A 25,773-nucleotide genomic window follows, 5' to 3' on the forward strand; every position below is an offset into this window, starting at 1 on the left:
GGGTGCTTCTGCTAACGCTGTTGGGGAAGGTTTAAACTAATGTGGCAGAGAAATAGGAACCAAATGAGGAGTTTGGTGGACAGGAAGGAGATAGTAACTAAAGCCTGTAAGGAACTAGATAATGAAGTCAGCGTGAGTAAGGGGAATAGTAGGCAGGAAGTGGAGGATGGACGCAGAGGTACTAGTAATCTGAAATTTGCAGTTTTGGGTTGTGTTGTTTTTAGGTGGTTTCATGACTGCTCTCCTTTCATGGCTCACCGCGAATTTTCTCACTGTCTTCCACTTACTCATTTTGCATCTTCTTCACCCAGAGGGTTGTAAATCTATGGCATTCCCTGCCCAGTGAAGTAGTTGATGCTACTTCAGTGGATGTTTTTAAATCTAAGATAGATTTTTTTGGCCAATGAAGGAATTAAGGTATGAGGACAGGTAAGTCGAAGGGTCAGATGACCTACTCCTGCTCCTAGTTCTTATATCTGTTAATCTAAGCTCAGCAATGCGAATCTCGTGGAAATTGCAGTAGCATCCAAAGTGCTAATTGCTGCTGGGACCTTCTGGTGTTAATGATGCCAACATCATATTTAGAGCTGAAAATGTGTTGCTGGAAAAGCGCAGCAGGTCAGGCAGCATCCAAGGAGCAGGAGAATCGACGTTTTTTCAGGAAGGGCTCATGCCCAAACGTTGATTCTCCTGCTCCTTGGATACTGCCTGACCTGCACTTTTCCAGCAACACATTTTCAGCTCTGATCTTCAGCATCTGCAGTCCTCACTTTCTCCTACAACATCATATTTAAACCACTTGCATGAATCACTTTGAGCACTGGCTTAACATTATTGTGCTTCACATTATCACATAGAACACATCTCAGAAAGCGAGCCTGGCGCCTCGTTTCACTGACTGGGATCTGGAAGTGCTAGTGAATGGGATGATGGTGAGGAGGGAACCAGCAAATGAGTCCACACCACCAAACCCAGTCAGCTTGTTCCCAGATAACGTTCCAGGTCAGTGTCACTTCTCAGACCAAGCAACATGCCCAACCATGTGAGAAGAAAGTCAACGATCTTCAGCGCTCCTCAGGGGAATGTTACCATCTTCATACCACTACCTTGCACTCGCTCTAACTGTGTTACTGCACAGTAACATCACCAGCCTCATGGTCAGAACTCTTATGCAGCATTCCACTCAATGGCTGACCTCCACTTCAAGCCCCTAACCTACTGAGTATTCCACTCCTCCGTGTTTCCTATTCACTCATTGGAGCTAGCTCATCCACTTGTCCTGTTCCTTCACCACCAGTAACAACCCTTGCACTCATCTTCATCTCACTGCATTCCTCCTTTTGTCACCGTGCAGAAGGAACTATCACATAACTGGACAGACAAGGCCAGACGGCAGGGCAATTGCTGACATACAGCTACCCAACTCCTATGTGAAGCAGATGCTCATAATGTCTGGAGAAGACTGAGACCAACTATTAGAGACTGAGAATATCACCAGAAGTCTGTCTTGGTGCATCCACATACTGCCTCACAGCGCCAGGGACACGAGTTAATTTCCAACCTTGGGCTACTGTGCGTGTGGAGTTTGCATGTTCATCTAGTGTCTGCTTGAGTTTCTGCCGGGTGCTCGGTTTCCTCCCACAGTTCAAAGATGTGCAAATTTGGTGGATTGGTCATGCTAAATTGCACAAAACATTCAGGGATGTGTAGGTTAGGTACATTATCCTCTGGAAATGCAGGATTATAGGGTAGGAGAATAGGTCTGGGTGGGATACTCCTCGGAGGGTTTGTGTGAACTTGTTGGGCCAAATGGCCTGTTTCACACTGTAGAGATGCTTTATCGATGCTACGGTCAAGAAAGCACACCATTGCCTCTACCTTCTCAGAAGACCAAGGAAATTTGGCATGTCCACTATTACCATTTTTAATAAATGCACCATGGAAAGCCTCCTTATAAGGAGAGGTTGGATAGACTGGGGCATTTTTCCCTGGAACATAGGAGATTGATGTGCTAGAAATCTATAAAATCATGAGAGGCAGAGATAAGGTAGATAGCCGACAGCCTTTCCCCATGGTCAGGGAGTCTAAAACTAGATGACATTGATTTAAGTTGAGAGGGGAGAGATATAAAATGCTCCAGAGAGGAAATTTTTTCACACAGAGGGTGGTAAGTGTCTGGAAAGGGCTGCCAAAGATAGTGGTAAAGCAATTACAATTTTGTCATTTAAGAAATATTTGCACAGATACATGGATGGCATTGGTATGGAGAGATATGGACAAATGCAGTAAATGGGACTAGTTTAACTGTGACAATTGGATGTCATGGGCAAGTTGAGCCAAAGGGCCTTGTTCCATGGTGTAGATCTCTATGACTCTGTGACAATCCAGTTGCGTCACAACTTGGTATGGCAACTGCTGTGCACATGACTGCAAGGAATTACAGAGAATTGTGAATGCAGCCCAATCCATCAGGAAAAGCAGCCTTCCTCACATTGACTCCATCTATACTTCCCACTGCCTTAGGGAAATAGCCAACATAATCAAATATTTCACCCGGTTATACTGTCTTCTACCCTTTTCCATTGGGCAGAAGATACAAAAGTTTGAAAACATATATCAACAGATTTAAGAATAGCTTCTTCCCTGCTGTTATCAGACGTTTGAATGGACCTCTCATAAAAGAGAGTTGACCTTTATCTGCACCTCCTCTGTAGCTTTAACATAATGTTCTGCATTCTATTCTTATTATCCTGATGGAGTTATGTAAGATATGATTTGTCTGGATACTTTATCTGTATCTTGGTATATGTGACAATAATAAATCAAATCAAATCAATTCCATGTCCATACAATCTAGTAGACGTCATTGTGCTGTGCTACACTGCTCTTTCTTACTACAGCAGTTAACTTATTCTTAAGATGCTCAGCTTCTACACCATAGCTCAATGAATGGCCTCTCTTTTAAGTAGGTAGCACTAGCGCCAATACAGTTTCTGTCCTAAAGAGTTCAGCCATCAGCTCCTCTTCCTCCACTGAGGAAGAAAATCCCTCAGGAGATGGATCAACGAGACTATCTCCTAAACCTCCATCAGCTCAAATATTTGCACCTTGGTATGTTCTAGCAAAGGTTCAAGAGCATAGTGTCATTGAGCTATAAACATGGAAGCAGACCCTTCTGTCCAACTCGTCCACGCTAACCCGATGTCCTAAATAAATCTAGTCCCATTTGCCAGCATTTAGTCCATATCCCTCTAAACCCTTTCTATTCATATACCTATCCAGATGCCTTTTAAAAGTTGTAATTGTATTTTCCTCTGGCAGCTTATTCCATACATGCACCACTCTCTACATGAAAAAACTGCACCTTAGGTCCCTTTTAAATCTTTCCCCTGTCACCCTAAACCTATGCCTTCTAGTTTTGGACTATGCTATCCTGGGAAAAAGACCTTGTCTATTCGCCCTATCCATGATTTTATAAACCTCTATAAGGCCATCCCTCAGCGTCTGACACCTAAGGGAAAATACTCCCAGCCTATTCAGCCTCTCCCTATAGCTCAAACCCTCCAACTCTGGCAATATCCTTGTAAATCCTTTCTGAACCTTTTCAAGTTTCACAACCTCCTTCCTATAGCAGGGAGACCAGAATTGCACAAAGTATTCCAAAAATGTCCTGTACAGCTGCAACATGACCTCCTAATTCCTATACAACACAATCTGCTGAGCACATCACTGTCACATCTTCATAGCTAGCCAAGGAAGAAATGCCCGAGATCACTGGCATTCAGGATTGTGAGAGCAGCTGCTCAGACCCAGGCAGGAAATGCCCCTGTGGTGTTAGTCACTAATAACTTTGTCCAGATACACAGACAGGTACAGCAGTAGTCGAAGGCTTGGCAGAGAAACTCAATAAGCTGGTATGCTCATCTGCACTCCATCACTATAGCTGTTGGTGTTCAGTGGCAAGATGAGAGCAGGTTAAGGGACCTCGGGTCCTTGACTTCACTCCAGTTGACACTTCATCCGTCAGGATGGTGTCAACATAAATCTAGACAGGACGAACCACACACAGGCCCTCGGAGGTTTCTTCTCAGGACACTCCAGAAGGGTGAATGATAGGGGGAGGGTCAGAAGAATCTACCTTAGGATGCATCTTGAAGCGTTAATGTTCATAGGATAGGTTTTGGATACCAAATCATAAATTAAGCCTCAAGCAAAGTTGCCCTTGTGCCATTGAATATTATGACACTCTTTGAGTAATTGCTTCTCTCTCTGGCATCTTGTGCTCAACAATAGATCACTTTATCATGCTCAATGTGATGTTCCTTCTGGTAGATATCCTTATCTGTATCCTTAGAAGACTGCCAGCTTCTCAGCACCTAAAACATCCACTGTCTCTCTGCTCCACTTGTGTCAAGTTTGGAGTATAATGCAGAGCCCCACCTGAACCTGATGAGCCCTATGTTTAGTTTCTCGATGATCCTGGTCAGTGAAGTGGTCAGTACTGTATCTGAATTCTGGATCAGTCAGTCGGTTCCGTTAAAGTGTCCTCAACTATTTTGGAGAGGATAACCCTTGTTTTCCAGCAGCCAGCTGCATATGACATGTGGTCCTTGAATTGAGGCAAGAACTTTTGACTAATCAAATATACAGACAGTTCTGAGGACACTGACACAGCCCTCCAAGACATCACCACGTTAATAACAATTGAGCTACACATTGATTGAGTGGAACTCTTTGTTGTTACTAATTTCAACAGAATTATCATATGTAGGTGGTATAGATATGGTGGACTCAGCACCGACTCAGGGTGAATCTCTCAGCAGCTGTACAGACCAAGGCGGCTACTGCAGGCTGTGTTGTGCTTGGGGCAGAAAGTGGACATAGGAAGGAGTGGGTGTGGCAGCAGACTACTTTCACTTTTTTTGCCTGGCTTCTGCTTTTTCCTGACAGGAAGTCTCAAGTTGCTCAGCACCTTCACAGATGCACCCCCATTTTGTACTTGGGCCAGTGATTCCCAGGTGTCTGTGGGAATGTCACACTTCGCCAGTGGACGTCTTGAGGGTATCACTGAAGTGTTTCCTTTTTCCACCAGGGACACTCCTGTTTTGAAGCTGGGAGTAGAGCACCTGATTGGGGAGTCTTGTTTCTATCATGCGGATGATGTTCCCAGCCCATTGTAGCTGATCAGGGTGGTCAGTGCCTTAAGGGGGACTTTGGCCTGGTTGAGAGCACTGGTGTTCGTGCGTCTTTCTTCCCAGTGGATTCACAGGATCTTGCGCAGGCAGCATTAGTGGTACTGTTCCAGTGCCTTGGGTATCTGTTGTAGACAGTCCACGCCTCAGAGCCATATAGGAGTGCAGGAGCCACCACAGCTCTGTAAACCATCTGATGTTGTTATTCTCGAACACCCTTTTCCTCAGGTGGCTGAAGTCTGTGCTGGCACATTGGAGGCAATGCTGGATATCTTCATCAATAGTTTCTTTGACAAACAGAGCACTACCAAGGTATTGAAAGTGGTCAATGTCCTCCAAGATCTCCCTATGGACTTTGATGATCAAGGGTTTACTCCACCATGCCAGGCCAAGTTGGTGGAGGATCTTTGTCTTACGGATGTTCAGGAAGAGACCCATGCTCTCAAATGCCTCCATAAAGGTGCTGACAATGTTCAGGAGTACATCCTCTGAGATTGAACACACACAAGCATCATCAGCATACTGCAGCAGGATGACACTGGTTGAGGTAGCTTTGATTTTGGCTTGAAGGTGGCCGGAGGTTGAATAATTTCTCACAGGTTCTGTAAGTTAGTTCCACTCCAGTGGGGAGCTTGGCGGTGAGGTGAAGCATTGTAGTGAGGTAGATCGAAAACTGTGTTGGGGCGATAACACAGCCCTGCTTGACATCGGTCCGAAGGGGAATGCGTCAGTGGTAGAGCCATTTGTCATTACCACGGCTTTCACGTCATCGTGGAGCAGGCAAAGGATTGTGACATGGTACAGCCAAAGTGGAGAAGGCTGTTCCGTAATGCTTCCTGATTGACGGTGATAAAGGGGTTTGTAAGGTTGAAGAAAGCCATATACAGTGGTAGGTTCTTTTCTCTACATTCTTCTGCAACTATTGTGCAATGAAAATTATGTCTATTGTGCTCCTCCGTGCCTAAAAGCCACACTGCGACTCCGGAAGGAGTTCCTCAGACACAGAGAGGAGATAGTTGAAGAGAACCTTGGCGATGACTTTTCTGAGGGTTGACAATGGGGAGACTCCCCTGAAGTTACCACAGTTGGACTAGCTTCCTTTTCTTAAAAATACTCACTTCTGTGGCATCTCGGAGCTCTCCTGGAATGCTCTCCTTCCAGATAAGGCAAATAAGGGTGTGCAGCTGCAGCAGGAACTCTTTACCTCTGCACTTCAACACCTCAGCAGGGATACTGTCTGCATCCAGCAGCTTTGTTGTTCTTAGGCTGGTCAACAGCCTTCTCTACTTTGTGTAAGCCTGGGATATTGCTGAGCTCATGGCATGTAACATGCTGTGGGATGCTACTCAGATCGATGACAGAGCCCTAGCTGAGGAGGTTCTGAAGTGCTCCCTGCAACATTTTTTGATGCCTTCTTTATCTTTGATACGAGCCATTCTGTCCTTTGCCAGCAGTGGAGTGGGGTCTTGAATGTTTGGTCTGTATGTGATCATGATGGCACAGAAGAAACTGTGCATGTCATGATTGATGCCCATTCATTGGGCCTCCGGTGCTTTCTCCACGACAACCTGTTCTTTATATTATGGATTTGCTATTGGACCACTGCATTCAGTCACCTGTAGGCATGCCTTTTTTCTTCCGAGTGCAGTTGTCATTTTACACTCAGAAATGCCATGCACTTCCAGCTTAACAGTTCTTGGATCTCCTGATCATTCTAATCAAACCTGTCGTGGTGTTCCCTGGGTGAATGGCTGACTTAAGTTTTGCAGGCATTAATGATGAAGGTCATAAGAGTGGACCAGAGGCTATTGGGATCCTGCAACTTCATGTCACTCAGGGTTGCTAGATTTGTGGACACGATTTGGTTGTATGAGACTAAGTTTTGCTGGTCTTTAAGTGCCTCAATGTTGAACATTTTACAGCAGTGCTTCTGTTGTCTCTGCTCCAGCCGGGCTTTATTTACGTTAATCCCGGTTCAGATCAGGCAACGATCCGTCCAGCAGTTGTCGACTCCTGTCATGGCATGTGTGATTTTAACATCTTTTCAATCCCTCGTTCTGACAATGACGTAGTCAAAGAGGTGCCAGTGTTTGGAGTGTGGGTGCTGCCATGTTATCTTGGATTTGTCCCCTTGACGGAACAGTGTGTTGGTGATGAGGACATTGTGTATGATCGATGATCTTGAATAAATTGCACTTGTGACCTACCTAATATTTTTTTTAAAGTTCCTGGGATATGGCACAGCTGGCTTGGTCAGCATTTATTGCCAATCCCAAATGGCTCAGGGGCCAGTGAAGAGTCAAGCACATTGTTATAAGTCTGGAATCATATGTAGGCAAGTCCAGATAAGAGCATCCGATTTCATTCCCTAAAATCATTAATGAACAAAATGCATTTTTACAACTGTTGGCTCCTTGGACTGAGCCTGTAACATAAAATTTAAGCAGTCCTGTAGCATTGACATCCGCCTTCAGAGTACAGCTCCTGTGTAAGATGACACAGTTCCGTTTTGGTATCTCAGGGCATCCTCAGTCTAAACTGAGCTTTGGGCATCTCTAGGAAACTACAGTTAGGACAGTTGATCCTGGCTTTCTTCATCAGCTTCAGCTTTCTGAGAGGATGTTCTGCAGCTGCTGCTTCTGCCTTCCAAAGGTCATGCTGGAGGTTGCTCTTGTTCCTGGGAATGCTGAACCATTTGTAATTGTCATCTCCTGAATTGTCTGTAAAGGAATACAACAGCGATGATAGCACCAGTGTCAGAGCATCCATTCTGGATGGTAGGCTGTTGCTATGTGGTGTAATTCAGATCCAGTGCATCTTCTCATTGATTCCTGGATAGTCATAGAAAACAGGAATGAGCATTTATTTTGGCTGCAATGTGCTACGGCAGGGAGGCCTTCCAGGATGAGGGCTAAATCCCCTTGTCTTGGAGATAAGATGGCAAAAAACAGATCTCATAAACATTTTCAAATTTGTGAGTAGGCTTGATAGGGTAAACAAGGGGAAACTGTTTCCACTTATAAAAATATCAAGAACCAGTAGTACATATGAATTGAGAAATATCTTTTCCATGCCGTGAGTGTTTGAGTCTGGATTGCATTGCCTGGAAATGTGGAAGAGGCAGATTTCAGTTGAAGTATTCAAGAGGGTTTGGATGATTATTTGGATAGAAATTATGAATAAGGGTATGGGGAGAAAGGAAATTGGAAGTGGGTAGTGATGCTTACCTGAAGTGCCAATGCAAATATGATGGGCTGAATATCCTCTTTTTGCACCATGACACTTCTGTGTTTCAATGATAATGCCACTACATGAACCATTAACTTACTCAGATGGATTCAGCACAATCCATGTCACCAAACAACATTACTTTGGCAGGTCTACAACCTCATTGGCCCACAATGCAACCAAGAAATACACTATTAAATATAACAGACTGTACCCTTACACATTTACAGTTTAGTGTGCAGGTTTAGCAGCTCCGAGGTGTTGCGCAACACTGAAACATGTGGAATCTGTTTCTGAATAAGCGAATGCAGGTGACACCTTTAAGTTTACCTGTGGTCACATCAACCTTGCAAAGATGACAAACTTTCAGTTGTCATCGACAACAGAATGATGAGGATTTCTTGAGACCAAGATTTACCATGTACATTGTTGGTCAATGCAACTGCACATGAATTGTATTTTGATCAAAGATGTGTTGCATCACTGAATCAAATGATGCCTGATAAATGCCTGAATCAATTTCTCCCAGCAGGATCTTACAATGCAAGTATACCCCAACCCACTCCACAGATGAAAAATAAAATAACTTACTCCCACCACTATGAATGTGTTGAAAGTAATTTTTCTTCCTTATTGTGCACTTAAGGTTTGTTCAAAAATGAGATGTTACCCAGTAAGTGCTCTTGTGAGTGGGTTACAGGATCTACCTGATTGGCTAGATTTCTAACCCTCTACCCACCTTTGATGTGTTACGATGCTGACCTCTTCTTTTAATTCATTCCTGGGTTATGAGTATCACTGGCTGGGCCAAATTTCATTGCCCATCCCTAGATGCCCTTGAGAAGTTGGTGGTGAGCTGCCTTCTTGAACTGATGCAGTCCATGTTCTGTAGGTAGATCCACATGCTGTTAAAGAACATTGAAAGAACAGTGATATATTTCCAAGTCTTAAGAGTGAGAGGCACATGCAGAGTGTTTGCTGCCTAAGCTGATGACATGTGCTGCAGGTGTAACCTTGATGCAACACAGTGCTTTACAGCAACATGACCTCCCTCTTGACTGTTCAGTGCTCTGGATAGAGACAAACAGCCTGCCTTACTGTCTGCACAAAACACGATGTGAGCCTTAGGTACTATGAGCCTCCACAGAAGTACAAAGTGAATGAACATTAAGAAACCAAGCCAAAAAACAATGAAACGCATCTTGTCCAGATGAATGAAATAGATATGTGTCTTTGTATGCAAAGTGACCTGAGTATTGCAACATAGGGGATTGATAAACTTCAAAGCATAGTGGATGATGTGCTGATTTTTATTTGGATTTGGTTCAAGATCAGCCTTTGTGATTTGATGAGACAGGCGGTTTCTCAATGCTGACTTCCAGAGAAGAGAGTTGAAAGCAGACACTTTCCAAGGAGCAATGAGATGTTGGCAAATGGAACACACTGGCTACAAATGTGGTGGAGGCAGTTTCAGTCAAGGCATTCAAAAGGGCATTAGGTGTCAATTTAAATAGAAACAATGTGCAGGACTATGGGGCAATGGGAAAAAAATGGCACTAAGTCATGATGCTGATTTGAAGAGCAAGTATAAACATGATGAGCTGAATGGCCTAATTTCCCACTTTAAAATCCTGAGAGTCTGACGCTTCGTAATATTAGAATCTTCTCTTCCAATCTAAAATTTGTTACACCTCACTGGGGAGCGTGCTGGAAATCAAACCTTACCATTCCTGGAGTCTTTAGAAAAGGTAAAGATTTTAAGAACTACACGGAAATCCCTAATTTACCTATCTATCGGAACGCAGGTTGACAGAAAGCATGGGCCAGGTTTCTATACATAACAAGAATAACTTTATTAAAATAGTCTGTATCTACAGGTAAACAATTATGAACTGTTCGCAAATAACTCTGCTAGTAACATCTCTAATTCCCTTAATAGCACCCACTTACAACACAGGTAAGGGATGGGGAGACATGGGTATTATGACTGAAGGAAAAACTGAGAAAGCAGTTCAATGACCTCTGTTCAGAGAATCTGCTGAGATGGTCCTTGTGCTCTTTGGTACATTATTTCTTAGTGCTTCTTCTCTGGATGTTTTCATTATTATGTAGGAGATGCGTGGGGCTAGTTCACACTCTTAAAAAAAGGTTTCTGATCCATTACTTAAAAATCACAGCTTACAACAACTGCTGACGAAGAACAATTTTGCAGGAGCAGCAGGGGCAGTGAGAGCGAGGACCAGGGGGCTGTTGGGAAGGTAAATTAATCCTTTAATAACTTACCTCATGGGATCAGCAGTCTCCATTTTGCAGCAGCAGTGAGAGCGAGGACCAGGGGGCTGACAGGAAAGTAAGTTAATCCTTTAATAATTTACCTCGTGGGAGCAGCAGCAGGAATGGTGAGAGTGAAGACCATGGGGCTGCTGGGAAGGTAAATTAATCCTTTAAAAACTTACCTTGTGAATAGGCAAAGCACCTGCTGAGCTGGAGTGGACACGGGACTGCTGAGTAAGTGAGGTAACTTATTGGGCAGTTGCTTTATCCGAAACATCCATCGTCCTCCTCGAACCAAAACAAAAGGTTCTGTGTGCTGATTCAGTAAGGTCACTAGTTTTTTCAATAGAATCTTTGGGAATTCAGAACAGTGGGAATGGATGTTAGGACGTTTACATGCTTTTCCAGTAGGATGTGAGAGGTAATGGTCACCACTGGTGTCCCCACTGACTTTGTCTGCAGGAAGTGCATCCAATTCCACCTCCTCAGAAACTGTTAGGGAACTGGAGCTGGATGAACTTCAGATCATTTGGGGGGTGGAGGGGGTAATAAAGAGGAGTTACAGGGAGGTAGTTTCACCTCAGGTACAGGAGAAAGGGTAGATGGGTTACAATTGGGATGGAATGGGAAGAGGCAGACAGTGCAGGTATCCCCTGTGACCTTTCCCCTCAATAAGTATACCATTTTGGATATTTGTTGGGGGGATGACCTCTCGGGAAAGCCGTAGTGGCTAGGTCTCTGGCAATGAGCCCTGCTCTGTGGCTCAGAACTTGGACCTACGATGTTGTAGCCATTACAGAGACATGGATTTCACAAGGACAGGAATGGTTGCTGGATCTTTTAAAAAGAACAGGGAGGGGAGGTAAAAGAACAGAAATGGGGAAGTTGCATTGTTAGTTAGAGAGTACATCACAGCTGCAGTAAAGCAAGTTGATGAAGAGGGTTTATCCACTGAGTCAGTATGGGATGGAAGTCAGTAACAGGAAAGGAGCAGTCACTTCATTGGGTATTTTCTATTGACCCCCCCAATAGCAGCAGTGAGATGGAAGAACAGATTGGACAGCAGATCTTGGAAAGGTGCAGATGAAACAGAGTTGTGGTTATGGGTAACTTCAACTTCCCCAGTATTGATTGGAACCTCCTTAGTGCAGATGGTCTGGATGGAGCTGATTTTGCCAGGTGTGTCCAGGAAGGATACTTGACTCAATATGAAGATAGGCCGACCTGGGGAGAGACCATATTGGATTTGGTGCCAGGCAACGAGCCAGGTCAGATGTCAGATTTCAATTGCCTCACCTTTACCATAGTCATGGAGAGGGATAGGAACAGACAGTATTGTAATTAATTGGGGAAGGGAAATTATACTGCTATTAGACAGGAGCCATAGAGTATAAATTGAGAACAATTATTCTACAGGAAATATACAACAGAAATGTGGAGGCTATTTAAGGAGCACTTGTTGTGAGTGTTGTATAACTTTGTCCCACTGAGACAGGCAAGGAATGGTAAGGTGAAAGGGGCCTTGGGTGACAAGAGAAGAGGAGCTTCTCCTCAAAGGGAAGAAGGAAACTTACTGAAGGTTGAGGAAGCAAGGATCTGGCACAGCTGTAGAGGATTACAGGGTAGCTAGGAAAGAACTCAATAATGGACTGAGACGAGCTTGGAGGGGGCATGAAAAAGCCTTGACCGGAATGATTAGGTGAAGATTAAGAGAATAATCAGAGGGTAAGGCTGATCAGGAATTGTGGAGGAAACTTGTGCCTGGAATCTAAAAAGGTAGGGGAGGCCCTAAATGAGTTTTTTTGCTTCACTATTCACTAGAGAGAGGGACCTTGTTGATAGTGAGAACACTGTGGACCAGGTTAATAGGCTTGAACAGATTGATATTAAGAAAATAGATGTGCTGGAAAATCTGGGAAGCATCAAGATCGATAAGTCCTCAGGACTGGACCAGATATATCCAAGGGTACTACATGAGGCGAGGAATGAGTTTATTGCACTGCTGGCGATGATCTTTGTATCCTCACCCTACACGGGAATAGTACCAGATGATTGGAGGGAGGCGAGTGTTGTTCCTGTGTTCAAGAAAGGGAATAGGGAAATCTCTGGGAATTATGGATCAGTCACACTTACATGTGTGGTAAGCAAGGTACTGGAAAGGATTCTGAGAGATAAGATTGATGACTATTTGGAAAACCATAGTTTGATTAAAGATAGTTAGCATGACTTTGTGAGGGACAGGTCATGCCTCTCAAGCCTTATTGAGTTCTTTGAGAATATGACGAGACAAATTAACCAAGGTCGGGCAGAGTGGATGTGGTGTATATGGATTTCAGGAAGGCATTTTATAAGTTTCCCCATGGTAGGCTCATTCAGAAAGTTAGGAGGTCTGGGATACAGGGAAGTTTGGATGTGTGGATACAGAATTGGCTGGCTGAAAGAAGACAGCGAGTAGTAGTGGATGGAAAGTATTCTGCCTGGAGGTCAGTGACCAGTGGTGTCCTGCAGGGATGTTGTTGGGCCTCTGCTCTGTAATTTTCAATAAGTGACTTGGATGAAGAAGTGGAAGAGTGGGTAAGTAAGTTTGCTGCTGACACAAAGGTCAGTGGTGTTGTAGATAGTGTTGAGAGCTGTTGTAGGCTACAACAAGATATTGACAGAGCTGGGCTGAGAAGTGGCAGATGGAGTACCTGAATAAATGTGAAGTGTTTCATTTTGGAAGGTTGAATTTGAATACTGAATACAGGATTAAAGACAGGATTCTTGGCAGTGTGGAGGGACAGTGAGATCTTGAAGTCCACGTACATAGATCCCTCAAAGTTGTCACCCAAGTTGATAGGGTTATTAAAAAGGCATATGGTGTTTTGGCTTTTATTAACAGGGGGATTGACTTTAAGAGCCGGGAGGCTTTGCTGCAGCTCTATAAAACTCTGTTTAGACCACGTTTGGAATATCATGTGCAATTCTGGTCACTTCATCATAGGAAGGATGTCAATGCTTTAGAGAGGGTGCAGAGGAGATTTACCAGGATGCTGCCTTGATTGGAGGGCTTGTCTTATGAAGAGAGGTTGAGTGAGCTAGGGCTTTTCAAACTGGAGAGAAGAAGGAAGAGAAGTGACTTGATAGAAGTGTACAAGGTAATGAGAGACATAGATAGAGTAGATAGACACTTTTCCCACAGGCAGAAATGGCTGTCATGAGGAATCATAATTTTAAGGTGATTGAAGGAAGGTATATATGTCAGAGGTAGGTTCTTTATGCAGGGAGTGGCATGTATGTGGAATGCACTGCCAGTGGTGGTAGTAGAGTCAGAGACAGAGTTAGGGACATCTAAGCGACTGCTGGACAAGCACATAGACGGCTGTGAATCATGGGGTGTGTAGGTTAGGTTGATCTTAGATTAAGATAAATGCTTGGCCCAACGTCATGGGCCAAAGGACCTGTACTGTTCAGTGTTCTATGTAACGATAAACTGATGTTCTTCAGGTTTAAATCTTCCTTTACTACATTGAATAGAGAAAGCTCCTAAGCTGGTGGATGTTGAATGCTTCTCACTATCCGTTACTATTCCTAAGGTGGTCAGCTACCTGAGAACCAGTTGCATAGTTTATGGTCAGCAGAAGGCCTTTGTCATCAATAAGCGGTCACTATTTCACAGACCAAACAGCTACTTAATGCTGGTTGGGTTTCCATTTGTACACAGTTCTTGGCTGCAGTTCATCTGCAGCATCACCTGTTACTGCTGGAACCAATAGCTACATAAACAGTGTCTAAAATGAGTAAAAACCAAAAGAACTGTGGCTGCTGTGAATGAGAAACAAAAACACTCCAGTTCTGAGGGAGGAATACTGGACCCGAAACATCTACAATGAGTGACTTGTTACTTGCTTTCAAAAATGCAGTAATCCTTTAGCGACCTTTGGTTTTTTTATAAGTTTTCCCATTCCACTTCACAGTCAAAAATATAAGAAAAATAAAAAGATATATATCTTTAACTACTTTTGCGAAATAGAATCGTGCAGCCCTGGAATAGACCCTTTTGTCCAATTTGTCTATGCCAAACAGATATCCTAAATTAATCTTGTCCCAATCGCCATAATTTGGCTCATATCCTGCTAAAACCTATTCATTGAAAGTTGTTATCCCAGATGCCTTTTAAATGTTTTATTTGTACCAGCCTCCAATACATCCTCTGGCAGCTCATTCCATACATGCATCACTCTTTGTGCCTTCATTTTGTTTAATGACTTTCTCCTCTCACCTTAAACCTATGCATTCTAGTCTTGGACTCCGATACCCTGGGAAAAAGACTTTGGCTGTTCACCCAATCCATGCCCTTCATGATTTTATAAATCTGTATAAGGCCACCCCTCAGCCTCTTATGTTCCAGAGAAAATAGCCCCATTTAGTTATTAATAGAAGTAGATACTTTTAGTCAAAGTTAATACTTTTTTCGGGGTGTGGGGCAATGTTGTGGAAGACTTTAACTGGCAGAGAGGATAAACTTTCTTTCTGCTGTAGCCACTACTTGCAAGTTCCTCTCCTTCGCTGTTCCTGGGTCATTACCATGGAACTGTGCCTTTGCAGCACTGTGGGTGTACATGTATCCACATGGATATCAGCTTTTCAAGATGGCAGTTCACCATTACTTTTTCAAGGGCAATTAGTGATGAGCAATACATGCAGGCCAAGACTGTGACACCCAGTTCCTGTGAAATCAACAGCGGTAGATGCTCTAGGTAGACAATATTAGATTAGATTCTCTATAGCGTGGAAACAGGCCCTTCGGTCCAATAAGTGCACACCAACTCTCCGAAGAGTAACCCACCCAGACTCGTTTCCCTACATTTACCCCTGACCAATGCACCTAACACTATGGGCAATTTAGCATGGCCAGTTCACCTGATCTGCACTTCTTTTGGAATGTGGGAGGAAATCGAAGCATCCGGAGGAGACCTACCCAGACACGGGGAGAATGTGCAAACTCCACACTGACAGTTGTCTGAAGCCGGAATCGAACCCAGGTCCCGTGAGGCAGCAGTGTTAATGACTGAGCCACCGCCAATATATTGTTTGCAATGAAGAGAATGTGTCACTTGGGAATTAATGTGAGCGTCTGATGAATACTGCATTACAAGTAGAAGCAATAGTTCAACAATTCATATTTTTAACCAGGTGTGTGAGATCAATTAAACAAGAATCTGAATAACCACACAGAAAACTGTAGCATTCATTAGCAATTCTGGAGACTTGTATGAATCCTTAATAAGAGACATGATCTTCTGTGAAATGTAAGAGTCACACTTGAATGAGAGAAGCATAATAAAAAAATTAAGATTGATCAAAATGATGACAAAGATGACAGTAAATGTGACGAGAGATTCATTCTGACTGCTTATTTGACTTTAACTGAGAACTGAAGGATAATGGCAAGACAATGAGACAGAAGCTAAAATTATAGTCTAATAAAGTCAGTTCCTTTGGAGCAATGTACAGGACAATGTTATCAGAAACATGACAGTCATAGAGGAAGGTTGTGAGATCTCTAATACATGTACAACAAGGAGCAACCTAACGTAAGAAGTGGAGCAATTGAGGTACAGAAATATTGTCTCTAACACAAGAGGTATTGACATGAGAAGAACTAAATAAATCAGGCACATTGAATAGAGCCATATGTCATTCAATGACCATGGCAGCGAAAGGGCAAATATCAGCTCACTCTAATTTGGAGGTGGAAACAATGACTAACTCAAAGATGAAAATGAGAAACAAATTAAGCTGAAGACAAACAGATGCAGGAATCAAGCCACTGCACCTGGGAATTCCGCCTGCCAATCAACAATAAATAAATATGTCAATCTAGGCCATGTGGTTATCCTCTTGCCTCTGAGTCAGACAGTTGTCATTTTAAATTCCATTTCAGTGACCTAATTACAAAACGTAGTCTGGCAGTACTGTACAGAGATTACAGAGGGAGTACTGCATGGTTGGAGGTACATCTTTTGTAAGAGGCATTAGTCAAAAATCTCATCAACTCTCTCTTGGGCAGCTGCAAATCATTCCCACATCTCTCTTCACAGAAGAGACTGAATGACTCTAAAAGCCCTGTTAAATATTTATTCCTCAACTGAGATCATTACATCAGTTCACCTGATCAATCCCCTTGGCTGGATTTCCTGAGGAGTAGCAATCATACATAAGTTGCCACTCTGCTCTTACTTCTTTCCATTAAGACAAGGCTTGTATTTCCAGTAAGAGATTCTGATCATTGTTCCTTCAGAAATACATACTTATCTGAAATCCAACAGTGTCATCATATGTAAGATTTTAGGGGCTGGCAAAGCGAATGCCCACTTTAATGGCAGTTATTGTTGTATTCTGTGATTTAAATATCCAGCATTTCACCAGACATTTTGACAGCCCCTGTAAAATGGTAACTGCATAAGGTAAGTAGGGTGAGAGGTGGGTAGGGTGGAAGGGTGTCAGGTGTAAATAGGTGCCAGATAAATTATAGTGTGTTTAGGGAAGGTCGGTGTGGAAAGGAGTTTTGGCTTTGTTTGGACAAAAAGGTAAGTGTCTGTCCGCAAACAAAATAGGATCCTTGGGGGAGGGCGGATGTCAGGTCTTTGGGAGAGAGGAGTGGTCTCAGGTCCCACAGTTGATGGGGGTCCTGGGGTGAAAGGAGTATCCCAGATTGGAGAGGCTGGTGTCAGTCTTGGGGAGCAAGGAGGATGTCAGATCCAGCAAAGCAGAAGGGGGAAGATATTGGATTTTGTTGGAGAAGAGGATCCGAAGGAGAGAGGAGAGTTTCAGATCCAGCAGCAGGGAATAGGGGTGGGGTCTCAGTTTCTGTGGGGACAGGGTGGGTGGGGGGGAAGAGAGAGAGAGACATCCAGTGACAACGAAAGGAGCAGTCTCAGGAGAGGGGCTCCCACAGAGAGCAGAGGGGAAGAGGGTATTGTCACATCTCATGGGGAAGGGTCGTTGTTGGGTCAGAGTCCAAGGGACATAAGGACTCTGAGGCAGATGCAATTAGGGGTTCAGTCTGCTAGTTACCCAGGAGTTAGCCTAGGTTTTGAATTGCCCAATTTCTTTTTTGAGGAAAATATTTACTTAACTGCAGCAGAACCCTCCACATTCTCCAATTTAAATGGGTACAGGCTAATTGTCCATCAGAATCTTCAGCTTTCGAGACAATTTCCCTGGAGTTTGTTATATTGGGATTTTTAGAGCCTTGACAAACAACACAGATCTATTCAGCAGAAGAGAATACTGGCCAAAATTATGGGTGGGAACATAATATTTAAAAACTTCCAGTCAGATTTTCTACAATAGAACAGTGACTATATATTCTGAAAAGTGCTTTTTGGCTGTGAAATACTTTGGGTCTGTCTGAGATTATGATTAATGCTATAAAATCCAAGTTCTCCTCCTTCTTAAACCTTGAAAATTGAAACTCTGCATCAGTGTTCTCTGGTGCTGGATACTTGGGCAGAGCTTCAGTAAGAAGTTAAGGCCAGAATACTAATGAGGAAGTATTGTTAGATTTTAAAGATAAGGCATAATGTAAGAAAGACACAGATTAGTACAAGATGAATTCCTATAGCATCAATTGCAATTTCCTAAAATAATGCCATCTGCATCAAGAAAAAGAAACATTGTGTGATTATCTCTGCACTGTGCAGTGTGTCAGTCATTGAGGCAGCTAGTAGTAAAACCTGAAGTTGCAAAGAAAATGCACCTGTTTAGTAATGCAGCCTTTGACTTCCTCATGATGACTGTCGATACAAAGTATGCCATGTCAATTGAGAATAGACTGACAACTTCCAATCTATGGTGAGAAATTATGAATTAAGAGTATCACATACTGTTTCTTTTAATTGTGATTATTTTGCTTTGTGTTGTGGAAACAATAGCAACAACTTTTGTTTATATATCATCTTCAGCATCAAGAGTTGGCAGATTCCTAGGTAGTTCACAGACTGTCACCCTGAAAACAGACTTTGGCAGGAGATAAGTGATTCAAAGTGTGAATTAAGGCAATGCTAAAATGATGGGTTTGGAGGAGGTTGGAGATAGAGATGCAAATGGTTAAGGAGTGAGCTTCAAAGAGTATGATCAAGGGGACTAAAGGAGCTGACATCGGGTGAAGGGAATGGATGCAGAAAAGAATCAGGAAGAAGAGTAACAGAACATGGTGGGTGGAATATAGGAATAGGGTGAGAGAAAGCTCTGAGTCATTTCTGGTTGAGAATTAAAATTTTGACCTGAATATTGAGACGCTAAAAGCCAGTTCAGATAAGAGAGCAGGTGTGTTGATTGAACAGGACCTGATATGAATCAGAATTCATGTGGCAGAGATTTAGGCATCTGGAAGTTTATGAAGGATGGCACTCAAATGTAATGTCTCGAGTGGAAAGTCTTGAGTTAAGTATACAGGTAGAAATGGAGTTTAAAACTCATCTGAGTTTTGTAGGTTGTCCAGCTTGGGATTAAGCCAGAGGTGACACAGAAGTGGAGCTTGTGATGGGGATGCAGCTAACCATTTTGGCCTTTCTGATATTGAACTTAAAGCAGAAGAGGGATACAGAGAGATGGCAGACATGCCAAGCAGTATGACAGCATACATGTGAAAGCTGACTCTTTCTTGACCGATATTGCTATCAAATGGCAATTTTAAGATAACAGGTGAATCCAGCTATTAATCCTTGGGGGACCTCGAGAGTAACTGTGCAGCGAGGGGAAGCCAATACTTTTGATAGATTAACTACGTTCAGAGAAGTCACAATGGAACTGTGGGAGGGCAGTCTCACTGGGTGAATGATGAAAAGACACCTTGAATGAGGATGGTGTACTTCAGCTTTATTGAACACTTGCAAGCTTGAAAAAAGGGAGAGATAATGGAATCTTTATCAAAGCACCAGAAGTTATGTGTTATTTTTACTCGTGTTTTAATGGTGTGAGAGGAGTAGAAGCTAGATTCAAATAAACTGAGTGACAACAGCTTTTAACGGCAGGTTCTCGTTAGTTTGGGTTCACTGAATAAGAAGTACAGTGTGTGGTGAAGCCATTTAACAAATTTGGCCTAAGCGAGTTCCACATCTTTAACTTGAGCTGTCTTGTTTAATCCCATAAAGGTTGGAGTATTGTAACTTCTGACCACTCAGCTTTGACCCCATTATTCATGTCAGTAGTGTTAGGAATAATGCTGAGAGTTGGTCCTGTAAATCTTGTTACAATGCATCTATGTGGGTTGAAGAACCTCATGGAGGAAGCAAATATTGTGAAAACGAAAACCTTTTTGCCCTTTTCTCAAATTTATGATTCTGCCTTACAGGAATAAACTGCTGAGGCCTGTACTGGAGTTTCCCATCGCCATCCTCCTTAGCGTTTCTCATTCTGTCTTCTCTGTTTCTTATAGGGTGGTGAAAGAGATGATGAAATCTCAGATGGGGAGCAAATTAATCCTCTCCAGTTGGAGTTTGTGGATGATCCGAACTTCAAGGTCAAAGTCAATTATTCTTACATGGCAGTACAGATCCCAACTGATATCTATAAGGGCTGTGAGTATTATGCAGAATTACACACTACATACAACAGAGCAAAAGGCCATTTGGCCCTAAAATGCTGACGCTGTTCATATGCCACATAAATCATTTCTTACACCCCAATCTACCAACATACTGTGCCTTTTATTGCTGCTTATATTTTGTCCAGAATCAATTTTAGGCCTCCTACGTTCCAATGTGCAATCTGAACCTCGTAATGAGATTGTTGATCATAGAAAATAATTCAGAAGCTTGTACAACTCAAAGCACCTTGTCGCTAGAGAAATGGTGTAAGAGGTTTTTCATTTCTGGAGTGTTGGGACAAATTTTGGGGCTGGTTGGACCAGCAAAGGTGGATGGTTAAACATCTCAGCAGACATGGGTTTAATATCCTTGCAGGGAGATTTACTAGTCCTGTTGGAAATGAGTTAAACTAGCTTGCCAGAGGCATGTCACCCAAAAAGGAGTTCAGATAGAATGCAAGCAAAGCTGACTGTGAGAAGCAGGAACATTCTAATTCAAAGTGGACATTGGGCCACTGGAAAATGACGCAGAAGAGATAGTAGTGGGGAACAAAGAAATTGCAGAGGAACTAAATAATTACTTCACATTAGTCTTCACAGTGTAAGACGAGTAATATCCCAAAAGTTCAAGAGGGTGAGGGGGCAGAACTGAGTATGGTGGTCATCAGCAAGGAGAAGCTGCTAGAAAAATTGAATGACCTGAAGGTGGATAAATCACCTGGACCAGATACTCCAGAGATCTAAGGGAGATAGTTAGAGAGATAGTGGAGGCTTTAGTGGTAATCTCTGAGGAAGGAGAGACAATGGATGTTATTTACCTGGATTTCAAGAAGGCCTTTGACAAGGTGCCACACAGGAGACTACTGAGTAAGATAAGGGCTCATGGTGTTAAAGGCAAGCTACTAGCATGGATAATGGAATACTACTTGGCTGTCTGGCAGAAACACCTCAGGGTGGTGGCTGGTGACAAGTGGCATCCCACAAGGCTGTGTTGGGACCACAACTTTTCACTTTATACCTTAATGATCCAGAAGAAAGAACTGAGGCATTCTGGATAAATTTGCAGATGATACGAAGATAGGTAGAGGGACAGGTAACATTGATGAGACGGGGAGACTACAGAAGGATTTGGACAGGTTAGGAGAGTGGGCAAAGAAGTGGCAGATGGAGTACAACATGGGAAAATGTGAGGTCATGCACCTTGGTAAGAAGAATAGAGGCATGGAGTATTTTCTAAATGGGGAGAAAATTCAGAAGTCTGAAGTGCAAAGACACTTCGAGGTCTAGTCAAAGATTCTCTCAAGGTAAACTTGCAGGTTGAGTCAGTAGTTAGTAACGCAAATGCAATGATGACATTTATTTCGCAAGGACTTGAATATAAAAGTAGGGAGGGATGTACCTCTGAGGCTCTAAAAGGCTCTGATCAGATGACCAGTGGGGTACCACAGGGATCAGCTTTTTACAATATATATTAATGATATAGAAGATGGTATTAATAGTAACACTAGCAAATTTGCTGATGATACTAAACTGGGTGGCAGGGTGAAATGTGAGGAGGATGTTAGGAGATTACAGGGTGACCTGGACAGGTTAGGTGAGTGGGCAGATGCATGGCAGATGCAGTTTAATTTGAATAAATTATGGTTATCCACTTTGGTGGCAAGAATAGGAAGGCACATTACTACCTAAAGTTAGGTAAAGGGGCAAAGAGATCTGGGTGTTCTTGTACACCAGTCAATGAAGGCAAGCATGCAGGTACAGCAGGTAGTGAAGAAAGCTAATAGCATGCTGGCCTTCATAACAAGAGGGATTGAGTATAGAAGCAAAGAGGTTCTTCTTCAGCTGTACAGGGCCCTGGTGAGACCGCACCTGGAATATTGTGTGCGGCTCTGGTCTCCAAATTTGAGGAAAGACATTCTGGCTATTGAGGGAGCGCAGCGTAGGTTCACGAGGTCAATTCCTGGAATGGCGGGACTATCTTATGTTGAAAGACTGGAGCGACTGGGCTTGTATACCGTTCAGTTTAGAAGACTGAGAGGGGATCTGATTGAGACATATAAGATTATTAAAGGATTGGACACTCTGGAGGCAGGAAACATGTTTCTGCTGATGGGTGAGTCCCAAACCAGAGGACACAGCTTAAAAATAAGGGGTAGGCCATTTAGGACAGAGATTAGGAGAAACTTCTTCACCCAGAGAGTGGTGGGTGTGTGGAATGCTCTGCCCCAGAGGGCAGTGGAGGCCCAGTCTCTGGATTCGTTTAAGGAAGAGTTGGATAGAGCTCTCAAGGATAGTGGAATCAAGGGTTATGGAAATAAGGCAGGGACAGGATACTGATTAAGGATGATCAGCCATGATCATAATGAATGGTGGTGCAGGCTTGAAGGGCAGAATGGCCTACTCCTGCACCTATTGTCTATTGTCTATTTCGTTCAGATAATCGATTATTCGGAAAATTGATTGAATGCCTTTCCTCTGGGGCTCGAAGTTTTTAAAGTCTGCTCCCCATTCAGGAGACTGGAGCAGCACAGTTCGCCAGACCCCGCCCCCATCACCCACCCGTCCTGGTCAGCACCGCCCCCTAACCTGGTCCTACCCCGTCCCCGCAACCCGACCCTACTCAGCCACCCAACCTGGTACTACCCCGCCCCCCCTGCCCCCCAGCCCGCCCCCAAACCAGTCCAACCCCCGCCCCCAACCCGGTCCAGCCCCAACCCGGTCCTACCCAGCTCCCCGCCCCCCCAACCTTGTCCAAACCCACCCCCGACTCCTCCAACCCTGCCCCCAACACGGTCCAACCCCATCCCCCCACCCCCCAATCCGATCCAACCCCGCCGCCCAACCCGGTCCTACCCAGCTCCCCGCCCCCCCAACCTTGTCCAAACCCACCCCCGACTCCCCCAACCCTGCCCCCAACACGGTCCAACCCCATCCCCCCACCCCCCAATCCGATCCAACCCCGCCCCCACCCCCCCCAACCTGGTCCAACCCCATCCCCACCCCCCCAACCCAGTACTACCCTGCCCCCCTGTCCCACAACTCAGTCCAACCCTGCCCCCTGCCCCCCGCCCCCTCTACACGGTCCAACCTTGCCCCCAGCACAAAGTGCGTGAGCTCTCACCTCCAACACAGACCCCTGCCAACCCTGTACCCCCCATCCACCCCTGGCCCCTCTCCGGGGTAGCTGGACTGCACACCAAAAACAAGACTGCTGCTGCAGTTACCTTTGTGGAGTAAGTCTCCAAATAACGCATACACAGCCACATGCACAACTTTTTACTGCAAATTTTTGACAGGTTCGAAATTTGCCCTGCCCAGGCCAGTGTTAGAGAGATTATTCCTGGGAAGCTGGGGGTGGGGGCAAGGAGTTTAGGGTACACCGCTCTGTAGAACTCCAGGGAAAGTGTGGGGAGAGAGAGAGGGAGGAAGGTCAGTAAGTTTAACTACTGTAACAAAAGACACGATCACTGTTGGAAACACGTCTTTGATCTCATGTTTATATCGGGACCTCGCGATCTCCTTCGGATAATCTGATTTTCGGACAACTGGTATTCGGATAATAGATTTTCGGATAATTGAGGTTCCCCTGTAACTGTCTCAAATGAAAACCTTGCATTATACCCCTCTCCTATTCCAGGGGAAGTTGAAATGTTGGAACCTAGCACATTTTGGACCTTCTGTTCCATACATGTTTGGATGGCTGAATTGCTCAGTATGGAATAGCATGGATATAACTAGAGAACGTAATCATCAAAGTTATTATGGAAGAATGGTCTAACATGACACAAGAGGAGTCAGGCATTTTTAGGTGTATTTAGCTATGCAGTGATAAATGATATATCTAAAGAGGTATAATTTTTGAAGAGAATCAAGTACTTGCACGCTTGGTTCTTTGCCTTAACATATCTTCACATCTACATCAAGGACACATGGACTTGGACTGAATGTATCTTGGCCAAGGATCAATAATGACATTGAGAAGATAGTAAGGATGCGCCAGTCATTCCAGCGCCACCAAGCTCGGCAACATAAAGAACCTCTGCACCCTCACGAGAGTTCATTTGTGGCTTGGTCCAATGATTTATTCACTGTACATGCTGATGATTAGTAACTAGTCACTGATTACTTATCTGACAGTGGAGGTTTGGAGAACACTTCAAACATATGTAGTGTTCAATCTATTCAGTATACCTGAAGAGATTATATCTGACAGTAGGCCACAGTACTCTGGCAGACCTTTAAGGTACATAAGGGCATAAACTGTTATCTCATTATCCCAGGTCCAGCAAACTTTTGAGCATTGACTTGCGTTATCAAATCACTTGTATGAAGTGCAGGGTGACAAAATGGTTTTTATGTTGGACTCGATGTTAGAAGTACTGTATTGCCGGGAATGCAATTAAACGAACCAGGTTATATAAGGATTCAGCAAGAAGAAGTTAAGAGCAATTGAAGACTTCTATTCTACTAGAAATCTCAAGGTGATCTTTCTACCCATATATTTTCACTGGATGATTTTTCAGAAATATCTTCTCTCATTATAGCAGTAATGTATTCCTTAATCAAAAATGCCACCCCACACCCCACCTTTCTTGCCTCCTTTCCTATCCTTCTTAGAGCATCTAAAACCTGGAACATTGAGCTGCTAGTCTTGTCCATCGGTCAGCCAAGTTTTAGTAATAATTATGATTTCCCATTCTCATGTTCTTGAATGTGCTCTGAGTTCATCAGCCTTACATGTAAGACCCCTTGCATTAAAATAAATGACTCTGTTGTCTTTCTTTTCTAAGTAATGTGCCATCTTCACATTGAGAACCTTTTCCATCAATGTTTCTGCAAGGTTTGTGAAGGTTTGTAGCTCAGGTTGAGGTTTAGGGTGTAGGTTTGCTCGTTGAGCTGTAGGTTTGATATCCAGTCGACGTCACAGTCGAAAGAACGGACAACGGAGAACTACAAATCTGCGTATTCAGAAAACCGACAAACACTGACCAAATACTTAACTACACCAGCAACCATCCCAACACACACAAACGAAGCTGTATCAGAACACTATTCCAACGAGCCACATCATACTGCAGCACAGACGAACTTCGAAAACAGAGGACAACCACCTATACAACATATTCAAGAAGAACGGATACTCAAAAAATATAGTCCACAGATTCCTCAAGAACAAACCATGACAAGCAGACCAAACACAGCCAGAAACCCTAACCACCTTACCATACATCAAAAAAGTTTCAGAAATGACAGCCAGACTGCTAAAACCCCTCGGACTCCTAGTAGCACACAAACCCACCAACACTCTCCAACAAAAACTAACAAACTTAAAAGACCCAGTACATCCCATGGACAAAACCAACATCGTCTACAAAATTCCATGCAAGGACTGCCAGAAACACTACGTAGGACAAACAGGAAAAAAGTTCGCCACCAGGATACATGAATACCACCTAGCCACAAAAAGACACGACCCTCTCTCCCTCGTAGCCCTACACACGGAGG

At 43.7% G+C, this 25,773-nt stretch overlaps 1 protein-coding gene across 4 annotated transcripts in view; it reads left to right on the top strand.

Moving 5' to 3' along the window:
* Nucleotides 1-25,773, top strand: part of LOC140483931 (voltage-dependent calcium channel subunit alpha-2/delta-2-like) — an 839,332-nt gene that overhangs the window by 524,477 nt on the left and 289,082 nt on the right. For all 4 annotated transcript variants that reach the window (XM_072582777.1, XM_072582773.1, XM_072582774.1 and 1 more), the window contains one exon: nucleotides 20,119-20,260. In XM_072582777.1, the coding sequence (XP_072438878.1) occupies nucleotides 20,119-20,260 (142 nt within the window). The remainder of the gene's footprint in view (nucleotides 1-20,118; nucleotides 20,261-25,773) is intronic.

This window comes from Chiloscyllium punctatum, chromosome 12, assembly GCF_047496795.1.
Source record: "Chiloscyllium punctatum isolate Juve2018m chromosome 12, sChiPun1.3, whole genome shotgun sequence".
NCBI classification, from domain to species: domain Eukaryota; kingdom Metazoa; phylum Chordata; class Chondrichthyes; order Orectolobiformes; family Hemiscylliidae; genus Chiloscyllium; species Chiloscyllium punctatum.